This window comes from Lasioglossum baleicum, chromosome 14 (genome assembly GCF_051020765.1).
Source record: "Lasioglossum baleicum chromosome 14, iyLasBale1, whole genome shotgun sequence".
Taxonomy (NCBI): Eukaryota; Metazoa; Arthropoda; class Insecta; order Hymenoptera; family Halictidae; genus Lasioglossum; species Lasioglossum baleicum.
The window spans coordinates 9,620,488-9,648,273 of record NC_134942.1 but is presented as its reverse complement, the minus strand read 5'-3'; the positions used below and the strand labels follow the sequence as shown (position 1 = coordinate 9,648,273).

General features: G+C 39.4%; 1 protein-coding gene across 1 annotated transcript in view; it reads left to right on the top strand.

Moving 5' to 3' along the window:
• Positions 1 to 27,786, top strand: part of LOC143215760 (octopamine receptor beta-1R) — a 66,944-nt gene that overhangs the window by 29,921 nt on the left and 9,237 nt on the right. Inside the window, exon 3 of the mRNA XM_076438172.1 lies at positions 26,823 to 27,044. Within this exon, the coding sequence (XP_076294287.1) occupies positions 26,823 to 27,044 (222 nt within the window). The remainder of the gene's footprint in view (positions 1 to 26,822; positions 27,045 to 27,786) is intronic.

Below are 27,786 nucleotides of genomic sequence, written 5' to 3'. Positions count from 1 at the left end.
CAGGTAGCCACACACAAAGGGTGACCGCGTTCCGAGGGGTAGACTGTCACGTGACACGCGGTTGCGTGAACCTGGACATATTGTCGTACAATGGAACGACACGCGAATTCTGCAAATAAGCCCCTTACTGAATCGCCCCGGCGAAGGACGAACTGTGAGACGACGTACTACGCTAACGACCACCTCCCATACTCTTCTTCCCTTACTGCTTCGTTCTACCCCGAAAAGTCCCGTTCTTATATGAAAATTAAACATTCCTTCCGAACTAGAATAATTCTATTGCACATAATTTTTTTTTCATTTTTGGGTACGAAACAAAATTGATGTAAATGTCCAAATTTTCAGCTTCCTCAATCCAATCCGGATCTGCTTCTTGCAATCTCGCGATTAACTCTGCTTTATATTGCCCGAAGTTTGCAACCCTCTTTGTTGCATAATAGCTTTAAGCTCAATGAGTTTGAAATCTTGGGGATTCCTCATATTTTCCAAAAACGAATTTTACCGAAACTCAATTCACCGAGTAAGTACTTCCGCAAACTCACTTTTTCACATGATTACAAGACTTTAATTCTTTGCGCACACTAGCTCGAATCCCACTTCTGATTGTTGTAGGGCTTTTATAAAAGCAATTCATTATTTTCTATTCGATTTACAGATGTTGATCAATTGACATTCAGAGAAGTAATGCTGTCTTATGTCTAAATGTGTTACCCCAATTACCTTGATAACAACCATCAACTATAAACTACTACATTTCCGGATATGAAACAAAATTGATGTAACACCTCGTACAATACTTGATTAATTATATGTTTAGCGATTGATTAGCAGACTGCGGATCTGTATGCATTTGTAGGAAAATTGAGTAGATGAAATTGAAAATGGTTGGAACATTCTTAGAACTGAAGAAATAACATTCAATTTAGTTTCTGTTCCATGCAATCGATGCAGACATTTTTGATTTTGCATAAAGATCCCCAGTCTAGTTAGAAATTTTCTACTTACTACAAGATGTGAAAAGAGATTTTCAAAAAAATTGCAATTGGTCGGTATTGTAGAGAGAATACTGAAAGTTTGTTGTCGCACAATTGTTTTTCGCAAAGTTACAGCAGGTGAAATATTACCAGGCTATTAATAAAATTAATAACGTCGACACCAACTCCCCTCTCCGACGTCCTCCGAATTTTCCGCGAGAATTCCCACCGCCCAGAGGCCCTCGATTAATCTGTCCCATACGACGGCAGGTGAAAGGTAATTGCTTATCTAGTTTACCTGGCCTCTACTCTCTCCTACCCCAACCCCCTATTTGTATATTGATTAAAGCTTAACGCGACGCGTTACGTTATACATATACTCTCCATTAGCTTTACTTTCCTGTCATGTGATTGCACATAATGGCCGCGTTTACATAGCGCACAGACGAACGGTTATTTTCCGGCTGGATCTCTGCAAGTGTCTGGTTTAACTCGACCAATTAACTTGAAATTTACGAGCTGAACGGGAACCAGCCACCGCGTTTGGCTCGTTAAACGGGGCGAGATTAAAAAATACCGAGCCACCTCGATCTTCCCAGCGCACACACCGGTCCCGTTTAGGGCAAATATTTTCGTGTTGTCCTCTTAAACACCGGCTGTTTGCGCTGAAATTTACCGCGGGTTAAACGTTGCTTCAGGATATTTTTTTAACTCGAGTATATTCGCGGAACTGAATGGTCGAATATGTTAGTATCTAATCAATAGACTGCGGATTTGATGCATTTATGACAAAAACGAGTACAATTGAAAGCAGTGGACATATTAAAAAGATTTAAGGACATCAGTGTATTATCTCCAGTTTAATATGAAAATTAAGCTTAACAACAAATTTTTATTTGGCTCCTGTGTCTTTCAATCAATGCGAACATTTTTTATTTTGCATAAAGATCCGCAGTCTACTAATCAATTACGACGCATTTAAGCATTGTATCAGGAGTTATATCAATTTCATATCCACAAAATGTTTGGATTATTAATAGCTTGTTCAGATTATTAAACATGTTAGTATCTAATCAATAGACTGCGGATTTGATGCATTTATGACAAAAACGAGTACAATTGAAAGCAGTGGACATATTAAAAAGGTTTAAGGACATCAGTGTATTATCTTCAGTTTAATATGAAAATTAAGCTTAACAACAAATTTTTATTTGGCTCCTGTGTCTTTCAATCAATGCGAACATTTTTTATTTTGCATAAAGATCCGCAGTCTACTAATCAATTACGAGGCATTTAAGCATTGTATCAGGAGTTATATCAATTTCATATCTATAAAATGTTCGGATTATTAATAGCTTGTTCAGATTATTAAACATGTTGATATCTAATTAGTAGACTGTGGACCTTTATGCAAAATAAAAATTGCTTGCATCGATTGCAAGGGGTAGAAACTAAATTGAATGTTATTTCTTCTCTCAACGACTTTAATACAGGAGAAATTATACATATATTGAATTTCATCTACTCGATTTTGCCATAAATGCATAAAGATCCGCAGTCTAGTTATAACATTAAGATTCTCAAATTTTAATGGAGCTTCAATTTCATTAAACATGAAAATTTGTCGGGTTAAAATAAATTACAGCGAATAGCATATTGATCCACGTGTGCCAAACTATGTCGAATTATAACTCGACTGCGGATGTTAATGCAGTATTCGTTCTTGGAAAGCTTTCCAACGAATGGACTGAAACGCGAGTTTATTCTGGCGAGAATATATACATATATAAATAATAATTTGGTAGTTCGCGCGAATTGATCTTTCCATCTTGATGTATGTGCGCTGTAAACGAGATTCCGTGAATCTATTTTCCCGTAACCTGATCGTTTCGATGCAGTTCGTAATTATTGATAATCAGGGGCAATGCATCCCTTTATCGAAGAATAATTGTGGCCAGATAACAATTCATATTTCGTGCCGTATTCTCGGTCACCCCCGGAGGGGATCGCTTTGATTAATTTACACAATGCGCTGATATCGATGCGGCGGATCTGGATCGGAGCTTGTTGACTAAAGAAATAAATGGACGGTCGTCCTATCAGCATTGCTAATTTAAGTTCCCGAAGCCCGACACAACGGAACGAGTTCCGAAGCAATCTCTACTTTCACGAGAGAATACTCGCCGTATAACGCGACGCAAACATTTGTCGATTCGCGAATTTCCCGTAGCGACAACTGTTCAGAATTTGAGCTACCTACAGAGCGCTTTCAGACGACCGACACGCATTTGGCAAGCCATCCATAATTCCAAATTTTCCTCTTCGAATACAGTATTGTATCGATAAATGTCCCAAATGTCTGGCCGATAAGTGTCCTACAACTATCCCCACTTCTGCGGGGTGTACGGGAGAAGTATGACATCATCCGGCTCGGGTATATCGGCGAGACCACACTAATCCGAATGACAAAACTTTCTTATTTTTCATTAGTTTTCATGGAACTTTCACCGACATATTCGTGGCATTTTTCTAATGAAAATAATACCAAACATGATATAATTCCGATGATATTTGCTTGTGTAGTGGACGATGAAAGTTTCGAACGCAAGGAGGAACAGCGCATGGAAAGTTCTTTGAACTGTGCCGGCGCGCTGCGACTTTCCGCGTCTCTTTCTTTCCTACACGCTGTCCTTCTTTGCGTCGAAAACTTTCATCGTCCATTACACAGGCAAATATAATTGGAATTATATCATATCAACTCAAAAATGCAGCATTTGAGGAAAGTCAACTTAAAGAATACTATAAAGTCTATATTGAAATAGTTTAAGCTTCTTTTACATTTCAAATAAGTACGATAAATTGCGAGATAGAGATATAACGATTTTCGTGCATGTTGGGGCACTTCATACATATTTTTCAATGACGTAACCTCAAAATTGCCATTTTTTGACTTGTGTCACTTTGTTTGCGGGGATGCCACGAATATGTTAGTCAAAGTCCCATCAATAAATAATGTAAAATAAAGAAGTTTTTGGTTTTGGATTAGTGATGTTTACACTTCTAGGCGACCGAGGCCTCTCTCGAGCTCCGCTGTCCCTTTTTACGTTCGGCAAAAGTCAAAGAACAGTATCCCTGGCGGATAATTGTCCCTGGGCAGACCCGTGTTGGGGACAATTATCGATAAAATACTGTACTATTAAAATACTCGCCGTATAACGCGACGCAAACATTTGTCGATTCGCGAATTTCCCGTAGCGACAGCTGTTCAAAATTTCAGCTAATGATTTTTCCCACAAACGCAGAGTACTAATTCCCAGAGTGCTTTCAGACGACCGACACGCATTTGGCAAGCTACCCATAATTCGAAATTTTCCTATTCGACGGCGCGCGACAAACGCAACACGAAAAACGCGAAGAATTTTAATTGCCAGTTTCGCGGGCGACCGGTCTCGTTCGGAATCATCGGGCCACCATTGTGTCGACCGGAAATAAAAATTCTGCTCGGCCGAAGAGTGCAATAACCGGTCACATGACACGCGGTAAAATCAATTCGTCCTTCCGGTCCGTCCGCGTAATTGCGCTTTCCGGCCGGCAAGGAAATGGTAAACTCGGCCGAAAACAAAGTTTTTCCCCTCCCGACCGAAAACACGTACCCGGAAACGCTGTTACAACCGGCGCGAATTAGTATTATAAAGTTAATCGCGGAATCTATTCGGCGGGCAATTGCTCGGCCCCTCCGACGGAAAAGCGCGACGGAAGTTTCAAAGTTCGTTAGCGCGCTTCTCGCCCAGACTGGTAATTTGTTTCTGTTAATGCTTAGGAGTTCGTGAGAAGAATCGTGCCGGAGCCCTTCGGCATTTTCCCTTTTCCTGTTTATCGGAATTTTATCATCCTGCGGACATTTGTTTCGCGATGCAAAGTTTTTTGTATCGTGTTATACAATGGAAAATAAATCACAGAACGAAATGAAAAATTACTCGTCTGTATTTTCGAACTGAATTAATTTTACGTTAGCCTTTTTCCCGATTGCAATTTACTATTTCGAACCGATGCGATGGTGTAATCTGATCGAAACACGGCAAATAAATGATTGAACGGCGCAGGCAAATATTATACGAATATACAGTTATATAGTTGTAGAATCGTATTCGTTTGAAAATGTATCGGATTAAGCAGCAGCCGGTGTGTACCTCTATTTTTCTCGTGCAGAAATCTGCGGAGTTGCGTGCGTACCGCGAAACGTTGCAGTTGGTAAATCACAAACCACAAATGTTGTGGTTGTCGGACGTTAAGGAACAGATCTGAAACCCGGTCCAAGCGGAAACTAACACATTCGTCAGCTGCCATAACTTTCGACTCGCGTTCCGGAAGCTAGACGTTCCATTATTTGCTCGTTTACCGGAATGTAGAACGAACCCGTCCGCTAAACCTGCAGAGCTACCAGATTTTTCTCGACGAATCGTGCCGATCCAATCGAATGAAATGCGAGATGGACATCTTTGAAAATTTACGTAATTTAATTTAATTTACGAGATTGAAGTTCAAGATCGAAAGGCCAACAGATGTAGCACCAAATGATCCACCATTTAATTAAAGATAGAACCGTCGAGCATAAGAAATGTAGTGTGATCCGTTTTATGTGACAGTCCTCTCGTCGTTATAATAACGACGCAAACAATAGGCCTAAATGCTAGTTTCATCCACGTACGAACACAGAGTTGCCCTATTCTACTTGCTTTACTTAACGCTCTCCCATTCTGTCATCCACAATGCACAATCATTTTGTTCCCGTCTAAACAACAAGCATTGACCCGTTCTACTTTTCCAGTCATTGTCGATATACAGGGATTCATTCTTTCCAGTAAAAATGTTATCCTTTGACGAAGTTAATTAAACACGAGATCGATTTCACGATGTGTTCTGACATCGTTAAAGTCTCGGCCATTGTCAACGTGACTGCGCAAACGTTGCTCCACAAAAGTTTATGTCTTCACGTACTCCCAGCTCCATAAAAATGTTGGCATTATGCTCGGGATTGTAACAGGAAATATTTTTGGGGAACAGTCTGCACACGGTGTATAAAAAGTAATTGTTATCCGTCGTAGGGTTGAATCCACACCTCCGGATCGGTGAACATTTGCAAACTTGCCGCTAAATTGTTCGTAACAAAGAAAATTGTTGTTAAAATTGTATTTTACATCAACATCTCCCACTCGTCCAGAAAAGAAAAGGTTTGAAAGAAGCCACATGTCGCAAACAAATAGTTACTGACAGTGTTGGGCAATAAATCAATTATTTAAATAAATAGTACTATAAATAAAAATTTAAATAACAAGTTATTTATTATATTTGAGCAAGTCTAAATGAATTATTTAAAATAATAAAGTTAATTGTTATTTACAAATACAATTTCAATTATTATTTGTAAAGTTTGCAAGAACTGTAACAGCGTATATCTCATTTGTTTGCGACGTGTAGCTCCTTTGAAACTTTTTCTCTTCTCGATGAGTAGAAGGTATTGATGTAAAGACAAACTTTACCAACAATTTTCTTTGTTATAAACAATTTTGCGGCAAATTTACAAATGTCCACCGATCCAGAGGTGTAGATTCACCCATACGACGGATGACCATTACCTTTTATACACCCTGTACAGTCTGGATCGAGAAGTAGTTTGTTTAAACAAGTCAGACAGCAGCGGCGGATCTCACGCGACGATAATACAACTACTACGTTTCTGGAACGAGCGAAGTTTGAAACATTGTTGTCATTCTTACTCACGTAGTTCGATCCTCCTACACAGTTTACATCACCAGCACTCCACCATCTTGACACAGAAGAGCGTGAGCGGATTAAGCAACTAATCGTTGAAACAGAACATTAATTTATCTGACATAGTGGTTCCTAAAGTTCCAATGTTGACTACTGTGCATACGATAACATTGAAACGATTCAATAATTGTTTACAGAATCGCCAAAAAGTTGATAAAAATCGTGAAATCGATTTAATTCCGTATTGTGCCCATCAGGCTCCGCGAAAGAAAATCGGCATTACGTAAACGACGCAATAATTTTAAAATAATAGACTTATAGCAGTTCGTAGGCTGCAGCTGCCGCAGTAAAGCGCGCGGGGATTAACAAAGCGTTCGCGGTAAATCCTTGCAGAGGCTTTTCTTCTAGCCCCAGCCGAAGGAGCCTGGCTTACGCAGAGCTAGAAACCTCGGACGAGAGCCTTGTGTACCCTGGATGATCGATCGAGCACCGCGATTTCCGGTCCCGCCAATCTACTTTCGCGACGTTATCCATAATGAACTTGTTACGCAATCCCCCTCTGACAAGCGGCCATTAATTGCCGATCCCCGATTACCGAGTCTGCAGATTCCGGGCGCTGACAGTGGCTCGTACTCCTCCCGGGATGTCTTCCCTAGAAAATTACTCCCAACCCTCTTTTTACACGGCAGATATGGCCCTCGAAAAATGGTACAGGTTTTGCGCTCCAAATTCGCCCATTTGCAAGTCAATTTCTTCCTTGATTTTCCTTCCAAAAACTTACTTAAACATACTTTGTTTGTAAAAGGGCGAGATTGATTTATAAAAAGGTGAAACTAATTTGCTTAAGGTTGAATTTGACTTGCAAGAGGATGGAATGGATTTGCCAAACCTGGAACATGCATAGGGAAAAGTTGTGGTAGCATGTTCCAAGGTCACAAGAATCGGCGAGGAATCACTAAAGTATGTACAGTCGGTGTACTAAGTATTCGTACACATTAAAAAAACGAATTGCTTTTGCAAAATTGGACCCAGCAGCTTGAGTTACTTTTCAGACGTTAGAAGGATTAGTTTAAAAAATTGTTATTGGTCGCAATTGCGAAGGGAACAGTGAAGACCACGATTTTTAAATTTTTTATCTGCATCTGTAATGAAAATTTATAAGGCGCCGTTGGTAGGTCTAAGTGAGTTATATACTTGTACAAAGTTTCATCGAAATCGATCAACGATGTTACGAAATATAATTGATTGAAAATAGCAAAAATCGTAAGAATCTGCGATTTAAATGAATCGCAAACCGTAAATTCAAAGATTTTTACATCTTACAATGCCCATAGCTTTTTTATCCGTCAACCGATTTCAATGAAACTGTGTTCATATACATATGTAACTTACTTAGACTTACAAAATACACGTTTTAAATTTTCATTAAGGTTACAGATAAAAAATTTAAAAATCGTGGTCTTCACTGTTCCCTTCGTAATTGCGACCAATAACAATTACAACAAAAATGATTTACACATTAGTTAGTAAACTCACCCTTCTAACGTCTCAAAAATACTCAAGCTGCCGAGTCCAATTTTGACAAATTTATTAACGAATAAAAGGTGTACGAATACTTTTCACACCGACTGTAATTACCAGACTGCGGATGTTTACGTAATTTTCAATTTTTGTACACAGACTTTAAGAGAAAGTGGAATTATATAAAATCTTATTCTCAGTGTTAGTAGTCTTTGTAGATCTGAACTAAATACAAATCGTACTAAATTTAATAGAATTTCATTTTCTAGCATTTTTTGAACGTTTTTTACGGTTACAGATAAAAAATTTAAAAATCGTGGTCTTCACTGTTCCCTTCGTAATTGCGACCAATAACAATTACAACAAAAATTATTTACACATTAGTTAGTAAACTCACCCTTCTAACGTCTCAAAAATACTCAAGCTGCCGAGTCCAATTTTGACAAATTTATTAACGAATAAAAGGTGTACGAATACTTTTTACACCGACTGTAATTACCAGACTGCGGATGTTTATGTAATTTTCAATTTTTGTACACAGATTTCAAGAAACTGGAATCATATCAAATCTTATTCTCAGTGTTAGTAGTCTTTGTAGATCTGAACTAAATACAAATCGTACTAAATTTAATAGAATTTCATTTTCTAGCATTTTTTGAACATTTTTTACGGTTACAGATAAAAAATTTAAAAATCGTGGTCTTCACTGTTCCCTTCGTAATTGCGACCAATAACAATTACAACAAAAATGATTTACACATTAGTTAGTAAACTCACCCTTCTAACGTCTCAAAAATACTCAAGCTGCCGAGTCCAATTTTGACAAATTTATTAACGAATAAAAAGTGTACGAATACTTTTCACACCGACTGTAATTACCAGACTGCGGATGTTTATGTAATTTTCAATTTTTGTACACAGATTTTAAGAAAGTGAAATCATATAAAATCTTATTTTCAAGTGGTAGTAGTCTTTGTAGATCTGAACTAAATACAAATCGTACTAAATTTAATGGAATTTCATTTTCTAGCATTTTTTGAACGTTTTTAGAAGCGATAAATGTTGAAAAAATGCCAGAATATATCTTAGAAACCCTTCTTAAAAATCTACTAATCAACTAACAACATTATACGGCGATTTAACTTGTGGTGGTAGGTTCACCGTGAACATCGTTCGTCAGGTTCGTCGAATGAGCAGCTCGGACACATATTCATGAGAAAGTTGACTCATCAGGAAACGCAACCGCAGCCTAAGACCATTCCTCAAGGTGATTCACGAGGGCTCGAATGAAAATTGGAATTCGTCGGGGGTTTCTCTCCTCGACTTCGCAAACGAGGAACCCTGTCACCCACGAATCTGCGCCGCGACCTTCGTCCACGAAATTGGCTCTCTTTTCACCCGGATGCCGTTCCTTGAAGAAAAATCCTTAATAGCGGATTTCTGTTCGAGGAAAATGAGCGAGGCTTCTCGGGCCATTGAGGAACGTTTCGCTGCGGCCGGAGCGTCTTGGAATTGTTGCGAATCGGGTGCTAGATCATTCATGAAACTGGAACAAGACTTATATCTTTTCTCCATTAACTTCGCCATTCTTGGTCTCTAAGGATGTTGTTATTGGTTCTATCCATCGTTCTTTTTTCATTGAAGTTAGTTTTATGTGTGGGAGTGTGTATGTGTGCGAAGAAGGATCTGGAAAGAGATCTAGAAAGAATGATTGGACACGAAAGAAAGAATGTGAGAGGAGTGGGGACTGAGTGGTAGTTTACCAAATATATAGTTTATATTACACAAAGAGTTAGTGTCAATTTATTGTCTGTACGAAGACGTTACGTTGAAATTCTTCCTGCAATGATAATGTTTCTTACGATTTGTTACGCATGTGACATTTCGAAGTTCTACGGTTGGCCCTCCAAGGACGGCCATTTTGAGTTACAGTAGAAGCATATTTGGCAGTCTTCGCTGCTTTAACTCCTCGATTAAAGCCAAACAAAAGGGCATGTCACTGAAAGAGAGCCCTGAGAGAGAAAGAACACTGCGCAGCTTTTAACTGGAAATAAAAGACAGTTTTAGCTAAATTAAAAAATTTATGATGCGTTTCAAAGGGGAGAAGTAGAACTTTTCTAATGATATAAAGTGCACGGATAATGAGAGTTTGTTTTTGAAAATAAAATCGCGCTCGAAACAAGGGACCCCGGCGCGTTTAAATGAAAACTATTATTCACCTACGTGGTCCATTAGGATTGTATTATAAATATAAATGCAGTTAATATGGAAAGTTGTAAATTTCGTTCACTGCATTTACGATTAACAGATCTACGATTCCAATTATTTATAATCCCTCGGTCATGTTTATTAATGGTCCCCGACAATCCACTTTCATCGATCAGCTTTGAGGTATAATGAAATCCCCTATGACAGGTTCAGATCAATGATATAGTGGAAATTATGGTTTTGATTGACTATTCAGAACGATGACTGTTCGGTACGGTCAATTGAATTGCGCTGAATTTTTCTGGAATTAAATATATATCACCATAATTAAAGCAATGTGGAACGTGGATCTATCTAAAAAATATCTATCTTTAACTGCAATAATTTTAACTCTGAAATAAATGAAATTCCTCGGTTAATAAATATTTTCCACTTACTAAAACGAGTATGATATTTCAGAATTGCGTTTCAATAATTTCGTTTTACACATATTTATGCAACTAACGTTTCGCAAGTTTAACGATAATATTCCATCATTACTGGTGCGAATAATGCAGTATCAATTAGCAGGTGCGTTCCCGTTCGCGCTTCATTTATTTACCGGTGATCTGTGACACTATGAATGTTAATTACGTTCGCAGCGAGTAATAAAATGACAGGGTCTTTGACGATTGTCGCATGAACGTGAATCTCGTTGTGTTTCCGACAACGATAATTAAAACACAACTCATTTTCCGCTAACGTTTGCGATTTTTCATTAGCTCTGTCTTTTTAATAATTGTATGACGACATTACGTAAATAATAATTAAAATATAAAAAAGAATCATTGCATTTTTCGTGTATCTCCCAAACAGTGAGAAGTGAAAATATTTTGGTATAATCGTTTTAACAGCATTTTCGATGAAAATGCCTTTTTAATTGCTTGTTAATGTCTCGCCGAGGCGCGGGGATACATTATAATTTTGCATTTATTGCAAAATTTAAATTTTTATAATCACGGAAATTACGGCGTGGCAATTAAAACGGAATATTCGCGTTGATTGAATTCCGTTTAGATTGGTTGTAAAGAGAAGGGGTGGTGTCGAACGAGTAAAAATCCTGTGTATTTTCCGAGCCCCGTTACGGTTATTGAATAATCCGCTTTTCTATCGCCCCTTAACAATATATTAAACCGTGAAAACGGGGTTTCGCCGGGCGCGGCGCGGCGACTACCATTTAATATCCTGTTTCGCAACACAGAAGTCCCGGGCTCCAGTGGAATTATCAACATAATCGTTCTTGAGTTTCAGCCGGTAGCTGCTCAGGTTTCAGTAAGGCAAACTTCTTCGTTATTGCACGAACAATATTGCCGCAGAAGATTAACGTTACCCTTGAAAGGTTCCGTTTCCACGGCTGCGACTGGCCTGCCTGGAGTTTCCATAATCGACGTACGGGTTCTCCCCGATGTGCTAGCGAACGCGACGCACAGTGGGACCTTTCGTCCAATTCGGAGACAAAATCAAAGAACTTTCGATACAAATGAGGTAGAGCAATGAAATTTTTTTTAAATTAAAGCTGAAACTTTGCAGAATATGGGAAAAATGGGGAGATTATTGTACGAACGTTTTATAACCTTGAGAAAATTCGTTAAACATGTAGAATTTCAGAAATCGATTTTGCAATATCCTGAGGTCGCAGACAAATTTTGAGACCAGATTTGAAATCAGCGCGAAAAAATCTACGGGAAATGATATATAGCAAAAATTAAAAAAAATTTGTCCGCACGTGGTATTGGAAAAACTGCAATTTTCTTGAAACGTATTTTTTAAATTTTCAATATAGGCCCACAAAAAAAAGTTAAAAATTCAACTTTTAGTATTTTTTCAACAATTCTGATCAATTGCAATTTTCGAAGAAATATCTCTTCACATCCTGTAGCAAACTAATTGCTCTAGCTTCCCAAAAAAGTTCAAATCGCATAGTACAATATTAAAGAAGTTATCGTCTTCTTTAGAGCAGTCTTAAACTTTTATCCGCTACTGTATGTAGAAAGTGGAGGGCGAGTTTATTACGAGTAAAATATTGTTTTTTGGAGGTTCAGTCGACGGAACTCTGCTGCGGAATTCTCGACGTTTCTGCAGTCTTTCGAGAAGGATACTGTGGTCACTGTCAGTTACACGTTGCACGTGACAAGTTTGGGAAACAGACAAGACCACTTTACCGCCAGCTCCGAGACGATTTGTGGTAATCCCAGATTGATCTTGCTTTTCACAGCTCGGGAGCAAATTCGAAGAGTTCGTTTGCCAGTCAAACTAATCATTTCAAAAAATTTCTCTTTGCGTAAACAATCGTTTGAAAAAGAAAAAACAGAACAGAATAGTTTTCAATGCGTCATGCGTTCGTCCACTGTACAGAGTTTTATTGTATAAATAACTCGGACGTATTCGGTTATATAAAACGAAATGAAATCAACTAAAATTAACTGGTGTACCGGAATACAATTCCGATACATATTAAAGTTATAACGTTAAAGAGCGATAGTATATTATCTTCGCTTAGCTGGACGGCGAGCTTGATGAAATGATTTATATTGTACTTGAATCTCTGTCAGGTTATTCCGAAAGTAATTTCTTAAGTAGAGATTCGAGTTTCAATCAACATTCATCTCGAGCACAGTGAATGACATTGGCTATTAGCCCGGTGTATTGGGAAATTGATCGAAACCGGCGGATTGGTTCGTTTTAAAACTAACAGGAAAACAGATTTTATGGGGAGCGGAACGAGAGACAGTGATATTACAGATCGACGGTTCATCGATCGCGCGGATGTAATCTATAGGACCATCGAGAGCGTAATTACTCTCGTGTAAAACCGTTGATAGCAAGGGCACCGGATTGACGCAATAGTTTGCCGATACGTTTGTCCGTCGTGGGATATTTTTACACGCTTCGTTCACCGAAATCTGACGTTCACTGAAATCGTGGCGCGGCCCCTTCGAATCAATATCGCATTATCTCTTAACTCTGGTCCTGTGTATGTCGACACATTACGAAATCGGGAACTGAACAATGAATGCTCAACCCGGCAGAGGAAATATTATTATTATTATTTACTTATCGCTTTAAACCATCAAGGTTTATATATGATAACATGTACCAGTGTTGGGCATTAATCGATTAGAATTTTAATCATAATTGATTGATTAATGTATACGATTAAAAAAAGAAATCGTCGAATAATCGGCGATTGATTCAATCGATTGATGAAGTTAATCGTCAATCGTTGATTAAAAAAAAAGGAATCATCGAAAAAAAACATAAAACTAAACTCAGTTTACATTTTTTTCAGTATTCATACAGTTCTGATTACGTATTTCATTTCGAAATTTCAGCAATAATCATTAATCAATTATCCGATTAACGATTAATAATCGTTAGTAGGAGATTAATTGTTAGTTGCGATTAACGATTGAAGTAGAAATTTAGTCGTCAATCGTTGATTAATTTTTTGCCCAACACTACCATGTACACTTGCTATGTACACTACAAATTATACAATACACGATTGTGTCACAATATTAATTTTGTTAGGTTATACAACCACCTCATTGAAATTAAATTTTAATCGAGCATATCTTAATGAAATAAAATATCTTAATGAAGTAAAATTGCTACGATAATCGCGTCGATATAGCGATTGGAGAATTCCTGCGGTAATAACGTCATAATAATTCCATTGCTACAGGAGATAGAAAATTCGCTCGGTAATACCGCCATAATAATTCCATCGATATAGCGGATAGAAAATTCGCTCAGTAATAATGTCATGATAATTACATCGATATAGAGAATAGCGAGTTCGTTCGGTAATAATGTCATAATAATTACACTCGAATCTCCGGTAAAAAAATTCGTTCGGTCATAGTGAAAGCGAAATATACGAGGATAACGATTGCCTTCGTACAAATAGAACGGCTAATAGAAAAATGACCATGTCCGTTTCGCTGCGAGGTACAGAATTAGAAAATCGAAGACCGATTCAAGGAAGCGTTCAATCATCTCGTGGCGTCGAGGAAATTATGCGACATCGTTCACCCTGTCGTCATCTCTCTATTCGTGGTCAGGGTTTGCAGAAAAAAAATGGCTCGTTGAAGAAATGGAAAAAAGAAATGGAATCGCGTAATCACGAAGATCTCTGGAACGATGATTCTGTATCGCAACAGAATCCGCGAGAGTGATTCGGTGTGTAAGCCTGGAGTTGGATAGAGAGAAAGAGAGAAAAAGAAAGAAACGAGCCTTTTTTTCAGCCCGGGAGAATAATGAGCGGCTCTGAAGTCCACGCAACGCGCCTACCCGTCGATATGTAGGTTAATTAGGCTCAGCCATCGCGCGAGGGGGGCCGATTTAGCTAGCAGAGGCCGCCCCGAACAAAGAGGGATGCCTGTCAAATACTTCCAAGGAGCACCTTAATTTCTCTCGGCTCTCTGATGCTCGCCTTATCGCCGTTTGTATCGTTGTCGGCCCGGCAGCTGTTGTTTAGCCGTCGACGCGACGCGACGTTGCTCGTTTTCGTTCTCGCTCGACGACTTGTTACGGTAATGCCTCGATATATGTGACCGCGTCTGATCCACAGCCACTACAACGTATAAGTGACATCTCGGTCCCGGAATTTTACGTCAAGATACGTCAAAATGGAAACACGACGAACAGCATCTCGATGCGTACCAGTTCGCGAATCAACGCTTTCGCGAGATGACCTACATATTTCATTTTTCGCGGTTTAACTTTACACGACCACGACGTTCAACGAATAAATTCGAACACCCATTCGAAAACTTAAAGAAAATTTGCACACTTCTTTCACTACTCACTAATTATTAGACAGCGGATTTCATGCGTTTGTGTAATCCGAAATAGGGCTGTAACTTTTCCGAAGCTTCGAAGTCTTCGAAGCTTCGAAGGATTCGAAGGAACGAAGGGAACTTCGAAGTTTCGAAGTTTCGAAGTTTCGAAGTTTCGAAGCCACCGAAGATCCGAAGCTTCGAAGTCTTCCAAGTGCTCGAAATTTCAAAGTCTTCGAAACGTATGAAGTTGTAACTTATGAGTACCATACCATGTCAAGATTTTTGATAAATAAAAATATTAACTTTCAGTCACCGTAGACTGACACTGAACTTTCCGTTTTGATTTTTCGTAATTAAATTAAATTTAAAAGAGTGCATGCTATTAATAAATTTCGGGATCATATCACGAATGTACTTAAAAAATAATACTTTGCAAACAAAATTTTAATGAGTTTTATTAAATTCGGTGAAATCGGATATCGCGGACTAAATGAAAAGAAAGGCAAGACAGGCTTGCCGCTTGACAAAACTCACGTATTCAGAATCCGAACCCTAATCCGAAACGGTGAAGATATTAGAAGAATTTAAAAATACTGTTATATTATTTTAAAAATATATTTCTATTTCACTTCAGGCGGAACATTTTTGTTTTGCATAAATATCCGCTGGTTAACGCTGCACCTGCCGAACACTAAAAGGTTCTATTTATTTAGATTTTGTGCAATTTTGATTACAATACGTGCTTGGACAACCTTCGTAATTTCGATAATTGCAAAGTGAAGAATATAAAACCGGTCGTTTGACCTACAGCGGTAAGTTTAGTGTTAAATCTGGATCTGATTCCGACGTTGTTATGGTTGCTGGATCTTCGGGGATCCGATTAACTTCGATACACAATTACAGTCTGTCGGGCTGAGTCTACGGACGAGCCATAAATTTTTAAACGCATGCGGTTCATTCGAATTGTTCGCATTAGTACGGTCCGTCGAACGATTTATCGAGTCTGCGTGGAACAGCCGTAACGACGCGACGTCGACACAGCATGATTTAATCCGCAATAAAAACGCTCGGACGAACGTGCAAACGTGTCCGCGACTTCCTACTATATTCGCCAACCATACTCACGTTCTCCTGTAATCTACACTGGCTACCATCCTGACGGTAATTGCGTAAATCGTTTAAAACAAGTAGGTAGGACAAGCTTGAAGAACTTCGAGATGGAGAAATTGGAAAATCGAACTCCAGTTCATAATTTCTCATTAAGCCAGGCTAAAGAAGACAATTATCCCAGCCATGTAGCCCGACTATACACCGACGAAACAATAATTCCACGATGCTCGTGACGTTTCTGTCGATACTGCTAACTTATCCCGGCCGTTACCGAACGATCCTCGCCATGTATAATGTAACGTGCATTATGCATACACCCCGAATCTGTCGAGCCTGCACATAACTCGCCGATCCGGCGCGGCGTACGTTAATGCACCGGGCTGAATTTTTCATTTTCACCGGCGACAGGAGGCATGTAAGTTCCTCAAGTTGTTATATATGTACAGGTGCATCCAAGAAGTTTTAGTTAAACCGGATATCGCGTTAAATTGGTTACCATATCGTCGAGGCGAAATAATTAACACCGGGAAGGGGCGAAATCATGAAAATATTTTCTTGAGAAATTCTGCAAATGTCTTTAGAATTGTCTAGAAAATTGTCAAGTCGTGTAAGCGTTCACAACAGAATAGTAAGTTTTAGTTACGAGAAGTTTTAGTTAACCCGGATATCGCGTTAAATTGGTTGCCATATCGTCGAGGCGAAATAATTAACACCGGGAAGGGGCGAAATCACGAAAATATTTTCTTGAGAAATTTTGCAAATGTCTTTAGAATTGTCTAGAAAATTGTCAAGTCGTGTAAGCGTTCACAACAGAATAGTAAGTTTCAGTTAAACCGGATATCGTGTTTGACGCGTTAAATTGGTTACCGATCGTCGAAGCGAAATAATTAACACTAAATTAACTACCAGGCATTAAAACGGTCTGGTAAATATTGCCTGATAGAAAAGGTAACGCTGAGATCGCCTGTAATTTTGCGGAATAATATTAGATGCTTGGACAAGGAAGTTTATTCCATTATTTTCCATAAATGGATTTTTGTAATTTCGATAATTGGAAAATGTAAAACCGGTCATGTAACAGTGGTAGGTTTAGTGTTAGCACCGGGAAGGGGCGAAATCATGAAAATATTTTAACTTGAGTAATTTTGTGAATGTCTGTAGAATAATCTAGAAAATTTTCAATTCGTGTAAACGTCCACAGTAGAATAGTAAGTTGAGCTAACATTTAACCGATGATTCCAGAGAATAGTTTTGACGAACACGAACTAAACGCAACGCTGTCTTGTATTTTTAGACAACGTTGTACACGGCAGCTACACGAGCTATGAAAAATGAACGGACCAAGATCGAACAAAATGCACTTGTCAGTAAGACATCAAATCGCGCATACATATGTACTCAAGCGGAATTAAATCACTCTGCTCCATTGTTCGAGTTGAAAGCGTTTCCCTGTTTCGCGTTACAGGTTTCAGACATGCTCGTGAATTGTCAATTACCGTTCCGCCGCGCCGGCTGGAGGTATGGCGATAAAAACTGTCGGCTAGCGGTGTCAATTGTGAACCTCGTGTACCAATTAGCCATTCGTAACATAATCTACATTGAGCTTGACACAATCTTCGTGTTGATACAATTTTACTGTAGAAAATATGATACTAATTTCTACGGATGTAGTATGAAAGCAATCTTGATGTTCTCAGGTCCTTTGTAGCCGAGAACGAGAGCTTAATCAGGCTAATGTATGAAGTAAATCCTACTTTCGCAGCTAAGTCCCAACGAGCACGATTTACACAAAGAGCCAGGTTCCACCGGGCAAGAATTTCGCTGGTTTACAAAACCGTACGGCCCGATTAAAATTTGTTAATTAGCAACTGGTTCGTTCCGGCGTCTTCGCGAAGTTTGCCAAGCTGCGGAAAGGTAATCATCCAGCCTCTTAGGAATGGCTCGATTACTCAACCCCGGGTCTTTCTTTACCGGTGGATCTGCGGGTGCTCTTCGCAGCTTAGACTCTAGCCAGGTATTCAACGCAATTAGCGACGGCGTTGCCGTCTTCGTGAATTTTATTCCCGGGGATTCGCGCTCGTGAAAATCCTCGGGCCCAGCCTTGCCTCTTTACCCATCGGAACCGGTTCCTTTCAGCGGTTGAAATTGAACTTGTGTTATCCAGCTCTGGCCTTAATCTAAAGGATTATTGCTTGCTTCGTCCCACTCGGTCCCGGCGACACCTTCGTCCTCGACTCTCATTAATCTGCCTTTTCCCCGGATTCTATCCGCTCAGAAACAGAAAAACTAGCTGAAACGTCTCGAGAGGTCTGATCTCCAGGATCGACGACCACTTATTAGCTGCCTCGGAGCTCGGGAAAAATAGATCTTTCAGATGGATCAATAGAAATTAATTCTTTTATTATTTTTTCCGAATTTTGTCAAATTAATTGCCGACTTGCTCGTCGAGTCCAAGCTCGTAAACTTTTTTAAGGTCGGTTCACAGGAATCGGGGGCCGCTTGGGTAGTGAAATCGGCCAACAGGTCGAGGAGGCAGCGGCAAACTTGAAAAAGAAAGTTATTCAGAAGCAGGCGGAATACCTCGAAACTTTCGAGATAGCTAAGCAATTAGTGCTTCGGGGAAAGACTCCGATGAGCATAGAAGAGAGAGGAGTTTGTGCAGTTAGAATCGCAATCCGAATCGATTGTCTCCGAGGCCGAAGGGTGCCATTTTAATCGACGCGGCGCAAGTAGAAACTCATCAGCGTTCCTCGGGAACGACTGGCTCTGACAAGTCTGGCAAAACCGGCACTCTGATTGGAACGTCTAAATACTTAAAGGGAACTCGATTAGCATGTCGATTGCGAAGGATCAAAGCGCGTTGAACGATCCAGCCCGCAGCAAAATGGTAACGAATATCGGCCGTGTACAGTGTACGCTGTACACGTGACGCCGCGTGAAAAAAACAAAAATCAAAATACAGTTAGGAGCATAACTGATCACACACACTTTAAATCAGAATAATTTTTTTATGAATCGACCAAACGACTTCAATTTCTCTGTGAGGCTAGAAGAATTAGTTTAGTAAAAAATGCATTTGGTCGGAATTGCGAAAAGCAATGGAAAAATTGATTTTTACAACTTTTTTAGGTAGGCCAACAATGAAAATTTCAAAGATGTGTTTCGTAAACCCGTAACAAATTATATACGTTCTGAAAAGTTCATTGAAATTGGTTACTTGGTTTACGAATTATAAACGCTCAGAAGTGGTAAAAATGGCAGTTACAGGTTGAAAATCAAGAAAAATTGCAATTTTTCAAAAAAATTTGCAGTTATGCTCCTAACTGTAAAATTGTTCCTCTTTTAATAACGGATGATTGATCAATTTCTCAATTTCTCTCACAGTTCGATGCTTCTTTATCGAGATTCGACAATGTTCTCGCGTGCTACACGATCGTACCACGACACTCTTTTTATGCGTTCTGTAAAAATTTGTTTGAAAATTTCACACATCGTGAGCATGTGAAATTCTCGTGTTTAGATGTCGATGTATGAGCTAGGTGAATTTTCAGGTAAGTATGATAGTTCTAATATATGTATGTACCGAGTGGTTGGCGTGTATCGACCACTGTACCATCGTAATGCATTTTTAACCGAACTATCGCCGATTATGCTATAAATGGACGATCCCTCCTTTATATAGCCGAACCTTGACTGCAAACAGTCGCGCGGCATTATCGAGCTTATAGTCGCTACGGAATTCGAGAAATAAGACAATGAAACTCCGGCCGTTCATCTCGGAAGACGGATAGAATGTCAAGAGTGTGTACTAGTACAAACGTAATACATACGTCGAAGTTTCGGAAAGTTTGCCGGGGATGAACAGAAACGAGAGGAATTCAAAACGAACGAGACATTCGAGCATTCTTCGTTGCAGTAAATGAACTACGGCATTTCGTAAATGATTATTACCTCTCGCTGTATTTTTACATCTCGCATTGTTTAGCGGTGAGAAAGTTCCAGTGAAAATTGTCTACCGGCGACCTACTTTACAAGGAAAGTTTTTATTACGTCGGAGCTGTTGTTTTCGATATTTTCTTTTTTAATATTTCAAACGTAGGATTGTGGACGAACGACGCAAAACATCACCGATTCTTTTGCCGGAAGAAATTCCTGCCGGAACCTCGCGCAAATTCGAGATTTTTTTTCTAAGGTGACAGCAGGAACCGGAGATGACCCGATAACATTAAGTACACTTAAAACTGCGTTACACGAGCCTTTACACCGGCTTTTTATTTCATCGCGCGAACTGCACCGGTTACGAGCGATCTTACGGTTTCGAGCGTCGTCGGGTTTTTCCCTCGAAATAACAGATTGCGGTCAGCTCGGATCGTAAAAATGAGAAATTCTTTCAGTTCCCCGTGGCGTGCGGATAAAATCAGACCTCTTTTTCAAGAAATCAATTCCTCCAGTCACTGTCCGCGGGGGCGGACGGGAAAAGCAGCGCATTTAGTCTGCTCTAGTCAGGTCTATTTAGTTTGGTCAGGCCCTCACAGTCCAGAATTTTGACTCCTATACATGTCTGTGACTGTCCGGCTGTCAATGTCTGCCACATTGACCTCTGCTGGGACAATAGCAAGCTGTCGCAATCGACTCGAGGATATATTGGAACTATTAAGACTTGACCATCTGAATGAGGAGGAAAAGAAAAATATTTTAAAATTGATAGAACAAAATTAAGATAGTTTCGGTAGGTTACAGTCGGTAGGTTTAGTGTTAATCTATATCTATTATATACAGGGTGTTCATTTGAAAACTTTCCAGCTAAATATCTCGAAAAGTATGAAAGATATTAAAAAAGTGTAAAACACGTGTCCAAGGATTTCGAGGGGGAAAGAGGGGGACAGTATCAGTTTTTTATTCGGGTGGCGTTTTCAAGGTCATTTGAAGGTCAACTTTGTTTTTTCAATTGAAAACCTATATCTTTTATTATGGGATTTTATTGTACATAAAAAGACCAGCAATTTTTGTACGATACTCTTTTTTTATCTGCGCACTTTTTTATCCACCCTCTTTTCCCTCGAAATCCATGGACACGTGTTTTACACTTTTTTAATATCTTTCATATTTTTCGAGATATTCGGTTGGAAAGATTTAAAATGAACACCCTGTATATATATCATCTATCTATCTTCTATATGTATAGTATATAATATAAGCGTGGTGTAAAAAGAAAGTCCTGACTGACTCATCAACGCCCAAGCTAAACCCTTCGACCTAGAAAGCTGAAATTTTGCAGAGAGGTTTAAGGGGGTGAAGAGGGGTTGCAACGTTTGTATGAGGAATATTTTATTTGTGGTCGGATTTGCTTGAAACTTAGTCTTAATGCTCTTTGATATAATTAATCAAACACAAATTAGCAGAAGCTGTTTTAGCAATTCCACCGACGCAAGTAAGCGTTTTACGAATACGAACGTTTATTTTCGGGATTGAAATTTATTATTAACACGCTTATATTAGTTTGGCGAGTTGTCGTTGTCGTTGTTGTATGCGTCAAAACCATACCACTCAGTGCGGTATGATGTTCCGTTCATTCAGTTCTATTTCGGACAATTTCGGACTCCATAAAGAGACGTCGTCTCTCGGAGTCATCCCCTCATTCTGTCTCGCCTATTTCCATATCTTGCGTTTCTATATCTCACTATTCCATACCAGTATTACTATATCTTGCGTTCCATTTAAAAAAGACTCTAAAAACTAGAAAATAAGAAAATATTATAAAACAAGGAGAAAATAATTTTTTTAGGGATTAGTGACTATAAATAAAAGCGTAGAGCGCCCACGAAGATTACGTCAATATTTTTTAGCGCTCCACGCTTTTATTTGTAGTCACTAATGTCTACAAAAAATTATTTTCTCCTTTTTAGTGCATTTTAATATAAGCGTGGTTCTCAAAAAGTTTATTTTATATTCTTTTTTTATCGCGGCATCGTTAAAAAATGACGGAGTTGTGGAGCCCACAAACCTTTTTTTTGTGCCACGCACAGCAGGCAGCCGTGCCCCCCGTGTCGAGAGAGATGTCCGGGACGGCACGAAAGGAAATTTCGTTTAGTTGTCCGGCCGAAATTTTTTCGATGGCGAACTCCCTATCCTTAAGCATTGGTGCACTGGCCTGACCTGACTAAACTGAATAGACCTTTAAGGATCGATCCGCGATACACATATGCGACACAGTAGATGGAAGCGGCTCGCGGTCAGACGGAATTACGTTGGTGAATCATTGAACATTCGTTTATTGATTTATGCGCCGTGTGTTGTGAGGAAAATTATTATTTTTCCTGCGACGATATCGTCCGGCTGCAATGTAAACCGTTCGATAACACGCGCCACCACCGCGGCGAATATTAATTCCTGAATTTTTATTGCGCCGAGGAACAAGTTATTGGAAATAAAGCCCTGAGTCGCGGGATTTTATCGAACCGAAACGTGCCGTTACATAATGTCGTATTCGTAATTTATTTATAGCCATGCAATTAATCGTTTCACCGCGGAATTAAATGTGGAAATTGTTCAGCGATTTCTTGTTTCTTTCATTTTGAAAAAGGTTTTATGGGGTACACGGTGGAAAATAATGATATTTTCCAGTCCTAATTTTTGGTGTTCATACGGGCGCGCGAATATCGGAAGAATGATTAAGTTCGTCCCTAGGATTTAATGACTGAAAATATCGACGCGCATTTTGCATTTACTCCGGTTACTCCGCAACTCGCGTCGAATGAAATTCGTCGAAATTCTATTTGAACGAAGCACTCTGTGTTTTGATTCTATTATGTCAGCCCGCGGATAGGGAATACGTACTTTCGACTATCTCGAAGGGAAGAGTATAAGATAATACGATTAGATATAAAATTACTTGGTTCCGAGGCGAGTCTGCCAGAGTGTCGGGTGTTGTAGATGTAACGAACTTTGCCGACAGTAGAAGAAAAGAAGGAGCTGCCGGAGGGAATTGAATTTTTCTGTCGAAGCGAAAGTTCTTCGGCTGATAGTGGAAGTAATACAATGATTAGCTGTCGGAGGATAAGGATGATAGACGATTTTCCAGACGAAGAAACATTATTTGATATTTTGATTTAATTGACAATTTATTTTCAATTGACAATTAATTTTCAATTGACAATCGATTTCTAATAATTTAATTTGAGGGACCATAAAATTTTCGATCAAATCGAGTAGAAAATACGCGAATCTGTCGAATCGAAGAAAGAAGGGGCGAGGGAGGGTTAAGCGATCCCTCTGAAGCCCGAATCAGCGGGGATCGAAGAGGATCAAGGCGGAGTCGCCTTCTTCTCACGTTATTCGGCGACTTTAATCTTTGCCCGTCGGACTCTCGAGGCATTTGCAAATCAACGAGGGGTCTCGAAACCTCCGAGTGGAGCGATCAGATCAGGCGGACGCGATAAAACAATCCTCTCGCTTTGGGAGCGAAAGACGACGACGTCCTTGTACCCGAGATTCCCGATTCTCACTCGGTGGAGTGTATCCGTCGCGTCGGGGGAAAACCGGGATTCCTTTGAAGCAGGGTTTGAAAGCAGGCCCGTCGAGAACCCCGTCCGCAGATTTAATTTTTCCTTTGAAGATGCTATTCGGGATCGACGCTGTTCCGAAGATCGATCCAGTCTGCTGCTTTCGAGGAAAACTACTGAGTCGAACACTGATCGCTACCGGGCACAACCCTAGATCCTTATCAGATACTATAAAATGCTTGACTATCTCCTTCCGGACATTTCTGAAGATTTAAAAAAGAAAATCCTGGTCGTAGAGAGGTCTCTGTTTCTGTAGTCTCTTTGGCCTGAAAAAGTGGAAAAAAGTCGATTTCTAAATTTTTGTTGTCCGTCGTAGTTAAAGGGCTGAAGAATAAGGCTTCAATGTTGTTTTTTCTATTTGTACACCCGTGAAGTAGTAAACTTCATCGAAAGTCAAGAGAATTTAAGGCGCGCTTTGCGTTCTTAAATAGTCTCTAAAACAGCGTTCGTTCATTGGCGATTTTCAAGCGTTCTAAGGAAAATTGTGTAAATTCTTGTATTAAAAAAGTTTTTCTGGTAGGTGTACAGAGCATTTTCGCAAAGATTTCATTTTGTTATCATCTAAATTAGTATAGTTATTAATATTTGAACATTACCAATGATTCTGCAAGTTTTTTTACGATTACAAAACTTTATTGACGATTTTGTTATAGTTCTGTGTGAGTCTGGATGCTCTTCTTGGTCTCATTACATTCGGTAAAGATTATAAGCTAAAAAAATTTGATTACGACTATGACTGAATTGAAATTTTATTGCTAATCAGCGTTTCACGTACGCCTGTACGTTATCCAAGGAAGAAATTTCTGATGTATTTTCGGATGAAAATTAATGGTAATAATCTTAAAATGTTCTTATAATATACCGGGTGAGTCACTTAAAGTGAAACAGACGTATATCTCGGAAATGAAGCATTTTGGAGAAAAATATTTCAGACAAAAGTTGTATGGTTTCAAGGGGGGCATGAAATGGTGTCATTGATTTGACCTTGGATAATCGTTTGAAAATCACGTGAAGGTCATCTTCAATTTCTTAAATAGAACTCCCAATTTTTTATTGCATATTCTTGTAGCTTGTTTCGAGACCTTTCCGAAACACTATAATAAAATATTTTTTCCGTAAATATTTTTCAAATTACACGGCTTGAAAGTGACAGTTAAAATATTCCACTATCGTCACGCTTTTTCATGGGTTCTCAATAATCTAAGGAAAAAATGTTTCGAACAAGAAAGGAACAGTATTCAGACGTCAACAAATTTCAATATATGAAAGTTGGAAATTTGATTTGATTTTCTGAATGCTAAAATGTATTTTGGATTTCATAATGTTGTAGCTGATCTTAAGACGAACTCAACGATATATAATATTGTAACCTGGAGCCTATAAATAACGCTAAAATATGTAGTTTTTTGTCGAAAGTCGATGATATATCTTCCGAGCGAGCGATCAGCTTCAACAGTTGTTTTTTCTCGCAAACTTTTCACTGTTCGCGGCTTGGCGATTCTACTAGACGTACCAATTATGGTTTCGTTGTTCTTTTCACCTCTGCGCGCTGTTCAGATAAACGTCGCCTCGAATTTTCCGAAATAATTGGGTCACCGTTGACGTCCAATTAGCCAAGGGTTGTTGTTGTTGAACAAAATCACGATGTCGAGTCTTTATTCATTTTTCGAATGGTTTACATTCGTTACTGAATGAATCGGAAGTTACATGTTAATTCGATACACGACTGCAGACATACTTTTCAGCGTATCGAGAACACGATTCCCTCGGCGGTCGGTTCCAAGAAATCGAGAGGCGAAGAGCTAAAGTTCGTCATAGAGATGTAAAAGCAATTTTCCGAGGAGCTAATAAAAGTTGGCTCGATTGCCTTCGCGCGGTAGACGCTCGCGTTAAGCCGCGTTCCTTTGACGCGTATTACACCGAAAGTAACGCGTCGCGAATAGTCCCGCACCTCTTCCTCCCTCATTCTTGTCCTATTTCGAACAGAAAAGTCTCGTGTTAATCAAAGGAAACGCGAAGATCTTGCATCATTCATCCTCCGGACACTCTAATTCCCATCTGTACTGTGCGAATTAACGAGGAACTTCATTAATGCTTATCTTATATTTTCATCGCGTCAAAATTATATTTTCTGAAATTATAGAGTTACCGAACTAACAATAATTATGTGGGAACCTCGAATATTATACATTATATAATTGTAATTATCATTCTGATTGGTGCTCGTTAAGACAACGTTGTTAAGCTTGCCGAACCTGCGTCGGGTTTATCCCGGTTTTGCTATGGCGATCAGCGAACCAATCTCAATTTAATACGCGTTAGTGTTTCGATCGCATTTAATTAAAATGTAAGGCGGAAATTCCAACGCAAAAAGTGGCTCCGTTTCGTTGTTGCACTCCGGTATCCCATCTATCAGTGCTCTCGCTTAATTACTAGATGAAATTCAAAATCGTTGGGAAATTTTGAAAGATGAAATAACGTTGAATTTAGTTTCTACTCTTTGCAATCGATGCAGACTATTTTTATTTTGCATAAAGAACCGCAGTATATTCATTATAAACAGTGCTCGTTAAAATATAAGCGTTCCATTCTGTTATTATAATACTTTCGCAAGCTGGACAATTATTCAGTCATTTAGTAAGTATCAATCTCCGCGAAGATAATCCATGTTGGAGGAAGTTTCGCGGATGCAAATACATCGTTCCACTTTCGTCGGGAGTCTTTCGACGATTCGACGAAAATGGGAATGAAAAGTTTGCGATCACGGTGATGGGAAGAGTAAGGATATACATAGTTTTCAAGTTACACCTCGCCAACCGAGCATCACCAGAAAATGGGACGGTTTGTTGCAGGAGCAAGGTGGCGGCGGCACTTCTGAACAAACATCTGCAGATCAACGGAATTTCCGCCGGTCTGACGTCGCTCCCGACCGTGGATCAATCCTCGCCGGATCCACAGCCGGAGGATCCACCGATCACGAGCAGCAGTAAAATGAGGAGGGAACGAAAGGCTGCCAGGACTCTGGGAATCATCATGTCGGCGTTTCTGGCTTGTTGGCTCCCCTTCTTCCTTTGGTAAGTACACCGTTCTCTTCTCTTCTACGATCTGATCCGGTTCAATGTGTACTTGTGATTCCATTTTCCCTAAACCGTGATTTCGATGCAGACGATTTTCCAAGTTTTAAGAACCTTTTTAACACGCAAAAGTTCAGTAATTTATTTGATATAAAATAATTTGATAACGTAACAATTATCTATCAAAATCTAATCAAATCTAGCTGGAAGCTTGTATTCTTTAATTACCATTTTGTTGAAGATAAGTAAGTGTTCGGTGATTTATAGACGGGAGTGTATCTCTAGGAAAAATCACATTTTTCAAAATTCCATTCTTGCACCCTGCAATAAAATTAGAAATAATTTTCGTTCGAGAAAACGGAAGCCGGAGGTTTCCGTACGCTCTTCTTTGTCTATGATCTTTCTTCGCCGAGCTTTTGTCTTTTAAATGTTCGGCCCTCTCGCTCTTTCTCTCGACGAAAAAAAAAAAAATCGAATACCGAGAGGGCGGGAAAGTAGGTCCTCCTCCTTGAATGGAATTTCGATGGGCCAGCCTCGAGTACTCGAGCACTTTCGATATTGCGGTTGCATCCCGAAATTTCTAAGGGTTTGAAGACGCGAGACGGGGACACGATGCGGGGCGTGGGTGGCTCCACAGGGCCCGATCGATAGCCCGTCTCATGGAGAAAGAAGCCACTGTGCTGCTACGATCTCAAGTGGTTTGTACAGGACTCGACTCGCACGGGCACATTCTCTCTTGTGC